The following is a 6425-nucleotide window of genomic DNA, read 5'->3' as shown; positions in this document are numbered from 1 at the left end:
TTACAAAAGATAAAAGAACTTTCATTACAGTAATAAAAGTAAACAAGTTTATCTTCTAACAACAACTGTATCTCCCACTGATTGTTGTGAGAAATACTCCCCTATTCAAAACTTGAAGTTTCCAAGGAACTAGTTTCCTTGTCTTGCTTTCTCTTCTCTTTTCTCCGCAAGGTATTGTGGGCAGTTTCTCTTCCAGTGTCCTTCTTCACTACAGTAAAAACATTTTCCTTTATCTACAACATTTGCCTTGCCTTTTCTACCAGTAGGTTTCTTTTTCCCTTTCCCTTTGTTCTTCTTTATTGGAATACTTTTATTCTATGAAGAAGAAGCAATATCAGGCTTCTTAGAGGAGGATCCTCTTTTCTCAACAGTAGTAACATTTACTTCTAGTTCCAATCCTTTAGCCCTCATCATGGTCTGGTAAGCTTGTAGCTCATTGAGAAATGTAGTTAAGTTATATTCTATTTTATTCATTAACGTGTCCGTACAGAACTGCAAGAACTCTTCGGAAGAGATTCAAGAATAAAACCAACTTGACTCTTCTCATCAATGACAACATCGTTTATCTTGCCACGTTGAAATGGACCATTATGTCCAAGACGTTTTCTAACGGATGCCCCTTCTTTCATACGACATTTGTAAACGTATTTAATAGCATCATTCATTAGGGAGAAGGAAGGTTGTCCAAACCATGCAAAGATTCCATAATCTCTTTGGTAGTATTCATGCTCTCATTTTTCTTAGCCAATACATCAGATATGTTGGCAATGATATAGGCACGGGCTTTCTCGTTAGCCCTGATCCATCTTTCGTATGCATTCCGAACATTTAGGTTTGCATTTGAGCCAGGAACGAGAGGATACTCCTTTGTTAAAATGAACCATAGGTCATCTATCACCAGTATTGTATTTAAGTTTGATTTCCACATAACATAGTTATCCCTAGTAAGTTTATCAGAAGCCAGTAGTTGTACTAAAGAACCCATCCTTCTGAAAATATAAAGAAATTTTATCAGTGAATTGCATTTAAACCCAATCATATTTTAGCAAAGTGATGATGTATCCAAAATTTCAATATTTTTGCAACAATACTATAGTGAGTCAAAATAAGTGCTACCGAGGGGCAGCCAAATACTCCTTCATTAAAGCAAGACATTTTTTACTAAATACTATTTCCATAATATGTCTTATTTCGGTAGTCATTTAGCTACTGTTTTTTGTAAGAACTTGTAGAAATAAATAAAATAAGTGCTACCGAGAGGCAGTCAAATTTCCTAAGTGTAACCCTCCCTTTTTAGACCTCAGAGGTCGGCCCCAACGATGCTACTGATAACTTGTAGAAATACAAGTTATTTAAACTGTTTTATTTAGATATTGCGGCCAAAAGAAAGGAAAGTTGCATCAATTGTATAGAAATTAGCTTAGAAATGCGAGAATTCTAAATTGTTGTCAATACACCCACGAACATCATTGCGATGGTAGAATAGAATGTTTTAGTTCTGTTTTGCAGGAAATCAAGTCACCGCATGCATTCATGGCTCAAGATAAACTGAACAACGCATCTACGTTGCATTGTGCCAATCATTCAGAAATGAATAGACGATCAACGCAATGACGGCGCATGCGACAATCGATCAAGAGCTTTGCGATCAACGCAATTTCAACCGCATGCAGTAATAAAAAACAATACCACATGCGGGCAAACAATCGAAGATATGAAGAGCAATGCAATTGCGGAGGATTCTGACGTGTATACAGCTGACCATTGTGCATTTCTGACGAGATTGATTGCGTAACAGAAGGAATATTCACTTCACCATTTCAGGAACTACCTTAACAATAAAGTGGGGACCACAAGTCAGAGAGTCAAAGCTTAGCCTATAAATAGCTCCGACCATTCCACTGAAAAAAATGCTTGAATACATAGAAAAGTGTATATACTGATTTGAGAGAAAGACTGGTTGAGCAACTAATCAGAGTAGATCCGGGAAGAATTAAGAGACAAGGCCGAGAGGTGAGTCTCCTGTCAAGGAATCCTTTCGATCCCCACTGTCGAAGCGCTGTACGAAGGTCACTTCTTCCAGATGAGCAAGCTTGAGAGGGAAGCTCTTCTCTTCATCCATTCCACACGTCGGCAAGCAAAACCACCATCTAGATCTGTGTCAAGACGTTGACACTCTTCTGTATTTGTTTCTATCTCTTTATCATCACTTGTACTCACCTTTTTAATCTCTATCATTCACACCATGTATCAGATGCTTAATCTTAGTATTGAATGTTATGATCATTTCCATATCATTTCTCTGTCTATTTCCGTTCACCCATAATTCATTTTCTCCATGACCTTTTCTTAATACCATGGGTAATTAGCAAGAATTAAGCAAGTAAATTAACTGGGTTAAGGAAATAATTAAGTTTAGTCAAGGCATGCTAAACGACATCTTCACCTATGAGAGCAGAAGTGAAGATGTTATTCCGCCTATCGAGGGAGGGTTGGAAGAATGCATTAACTAAAGCGAGAAGTACTTCCAGAGATAGAAGCAACCTTGCATTCATCACGTTCATCCCTGTTTCACCATAGAGATATGGGAACGCGGCTGTTCACTGAGAGGTGTACACCAAGGGAAAGCGGAACCTTAGTTACATCTTTAACGCAATTAACAAACTTGCGATGTTTGTACTAATTATTCTTTCTCCTTCTGGTTCATCCCTAAAGACTTGCCATCGCATACCATGATCCTTTGTATAAACTTCACAGTCAGTCTCGAACTCAGCATCATGTATAACATGTTTGTTGTATCTTGTATCACATTAGCTTAGGTTTATTTTCATCCCAATTTATTTTATTAACGCAACTTTAGTTTATCTAAATAATTTTACTTTACCACAATTTACTTTCCTGTACAAACAGACAATCTTTATTAATTGTAAAAACTGATCGCATATATCACGAATGTAACACATTAACGAAAACAATCCTTGTGTTCGACCTCGGATTACTCTGAGAAACTTGCATTGGAATTATACTTGGTTTTAGCGCAAGGAAACTTGTGACAATGCATTACTCCATAGCGTACTACAAGCATATAGTTAAGAACACATCTATCTAGAAGTAGTATCACATAAAGTGTGCATGAGCAACAACACAGCATAAGATTACATTTTGTGTTACAAGTTTGTGCCAACATGAGCTTGTATCATGCATCATATATCGTAGTGCACATGTTTAAAAAAAGAATCATCAACTTTATGTCATCAAGTTTATGGCGCCATTGCCAGGGATTGCTAACGGTTAGTTTTGAGTACGTTTGTGATATTTTGCAGGACAGATCTCTTTGTACTGACTGTCTGACAGTTTATGAGTACTAGAGCGATCTAGAAATTCTAAGCTGACCCAGAGATCAGGTATATTTTTCGCGCAAGAGCACATCAGGGTTGACTTAAGTGGAGAAGAAATATGGCAGATAACAATGAGGCACCCACAGGGAACCAGGAGGTGAACCGGCTGGCACAAGATCCAGTTTTTCTTGCTACTGACCGCAACATCCCTAGGAGGAACTATGCGGCGCCAGATTTCTATAAATTCTCGCTAGGAATTTCAAGACCTACGGTTGAGGAGAATGCAATTTTTGAGATAAGACGAACTATGCTGCAAATAATCCAAAATGTGGGACAATTTGGAGGATTATAAAGAGAAGACCCGCATGCTCATTTGACTAGCTTTGTAGACATGTGCAACGCATTCTCCATGCCTGGTGTGACTCATGAAGGACTTAGATTATATCTCTTCCCGTATACACTGCGGGATGAAGCAAAGAGGTGAGCTCAGTCATTAGAGCCAGATGAAATCAACGCATGGGACCAGTTGGTCGAAAGGTTAATGAATAGATTCTTCCCTTTAGCCGTCAACACAAGGAGATGTAGGGATGTGTTGAACTTCGAACAAAAGTGTAATGAAACTTTGAGCACCGCCTGGGTGCGTTTTAGACAATTAGTGAAGAGCTGTTCGCATATCAGGATTCCCGATTGCATTCTGATGGAGACTTTTTACAATGGCTTAGATCAACCAACGCAAGCAGTTGCTGATGCCTCCACAGCAGGAGGATTAATGAACAGATCGTATATGGAAGCAAAGAGCATCTTAGATTGCATTTCGCGAAGTTCAGATGAATGGTTAGATACCGGGTTTGAGGAAAGAGGTTTGGAGCAAGAAAGAGTAGAAGATGTTGTTGTACCATCTGATACAATGAGCACACTGGTAGACCAGATGACCACAATGACCTCGCTCCTTCAGACTATGGCTAATCAACAAAGATATCTCTCTCAAGGTTTAGCGCAAGTCAATGCGTTAACACACGTGGCCGCAATGAATTACGTTCACTATGGAGAGGGACATTCAGTGGAAGTCTTCCCGTGGAATCAACAGTCCGTATACTCTGTCTACAATAAGTTGTTCGGAAACACCTACAACCCTAGTTGGCGGAATCACCCAACTTTAAGTTGGGATGGGAATCACAACCAGGGGAGCCATAGTATTCATCAGAACAGTTATCAGGGGAATCGAGGCAACCTTTCGGTCTTCATTAATCTGAACCACAGCCCAGGTAATTTTCATAGTGTACAACCCTATGACCAACAGTTTTAATTTGACACCTCTTGCAGTACCTCGTCTTTGGCAACGTTGTTGAAACATTATATCGAGAAGAGCGAGGCAATTAGAAAATCGTAAGCTTCCTCCCTTAGAGAGCTGGAGGAGCAGGTTGAACAGCTTGTGATTAAACTAAAGAATAAAGCACATGGCACGCTGTCTAGCGGTTCGGGAGCATCGGGGCCACGTGGTAAAGAGCAATGTCAAGCAGTGGCATTGAAAAGTTGTAAGACAATAGCCCCTATGCCACTTGTACCAGATTCAATAACAAAACCAGTAGATTTAACAACCAACGATGACCAATCAACCATTAATGATAGAATCACCAGTTCAGAAGTAAGTACATCTATAAGAGATGAATCTCAACAAGACTTAAATTCAAAATCAATGCAACTTCCAGTTACTAAAACACAAGAAGCACAGGACCTCAATGAGTAGCCTGTTGAACAGGAAGTACGGCGGGATTCTCCACCTTTCCCGTCCAGGCTGAAGAAGAAAGATGATAGTAAGCAATTTCAGAGGTTGCTGAATGTCCTCCAACAACTACACATCAACATTCCCTTAATAGAAGCTTTGGAATAGATGCCGAGCTATTTGAAATTCCTCAAGGATATACTTGCTAACAAAAGAAAGATCGGAGAAAATGAAACAGTTGCGTTAACATATGAATGCAGTGTGCTGTTTTAGAACAACATCCCCACCAAAATGAAAGATCGTGGGAGTTTTACATTGTACTGCTCAATATGATGGAAGAAGGTTGGAAATGCGTTGTGTGATTTTGGGGTGAGTATATACTTAATGCCCTTGTCAATCTTCAAGAAGCTAAATATCGGCAACGCAAGACCAACTACCATTACATTGCAGTTGGCCGATAGATCGATAACGCATCCGGAGGGAAAGATAGAAGATGTACTCGTGCAAGTAGATAAGTTCATCTTCCCTGCTGACTTTATCATATTAGATTATGAAGCTGACAGAGAGGTGCCTATCATCTTGGGTTGCCCATTTCTTGCAACAGGGCGAGCACTGATNGACTTTATCATATTAGATTATGAAGCTGACAGAGAGGTGCCTATCATCTTGGGTTGCCCATTTCTTGCAACAGGGCGAGCACTGATCGATGTACAGCAAGTGAAGTTCAACGTTCTCAACGCGTTGAAATACCCGAGTGATATGGAGAATTGTCAATTTGTTGAGGAATTGCAGGAAGAACTTTGGCACGAACCCCTAAAAGAGTTGAAGAAAGAAGAATTTGGAATCGGTGCAGTGTGGGAGGAGGATTGCGCTACAATACAAGTTGAATCAAATTTTGAAACACTCAAGTTATTTGAACGAACATTGCAACGCACTAAGCCATCCTTGGCAGAACCACCTGTGTTAGAGTTGAAGTCGTTGCCTGTGCACCTCAAATACGCTTACTTAGGAGGTAATAACACGTTACCGATTATTAAATCTGCCTCGCTGTGAAAGGAGAAGGAGGATGCACTCATCCAGATCCTGAAAAATAATGCAAAGGCTTTAGGATGGACCTTGGCAGACATTTGAGGAATCAGTCCCTCGTATTGCATGCACAAGATTCGTCTAGAAGAAGGAAGAATGAGATCGATAGAAAGGCAACGTCGCTTGAACCCTACCATGAGGGAGGTTGTGAAGAAAGAAATAGTGGAGTGGCTGGATGCAGGCGTCATTTACCCTATATCAGACAGAAGCTGGGTGAGCCCAGAGCAATGAGTTCCGAAGAAAGGGGGAATGATAGTCGTCACTAACAGCAGGAATGA

General features: G+C 40.0%; 1 protein-coding gene across 1 annotated transcript; it reads right to left on the bottom strand.

Moving 5' to 3' along the window:
* Positions 1-664: 664 nt before the first annotated feature.
* Positions 665-985, bottom strand: LOC120072089. The gene has a single exon (XM_039024507.1). It carries the CDS (start codon positions 983-985, stop codon positions 665-667), a length of 321 nt encoding a protein of 106 aa, XP_038880435.1.
* Between the last annotated feature and the right edge of the window lie 5440 nt (positions 986-6425).

Source organism: Benincasa hispida, chromosome 2 (genome assembly GCF_009727055.1).
Source record: "Benincasa hispida cultivar B227 chromosome 2, ASM972705v1, whole genome shotgun sequence".
Taxonomy (NCBI): domain Eukaryota; kingdom Viridiplantae; phylum Streptophyta; class Magnoliopsida; order Cucurbitales; family Cucurbitaceae; genus Benincasa; species Benincasa hispida.
Note: the sequence above shows the minus strand (reverse complement) of the source record. Positions and strands in the feature narration are given on the sequence as shown.

Coding starts and splice junctions, on each gene's coding strand:
- LOC120072089 (XM_039024507.1), bottom strand. CDS start 985: ATGGGTTCTTTAGTACAACTACTGGCTTCTGATAAACTTACTAGGGAT.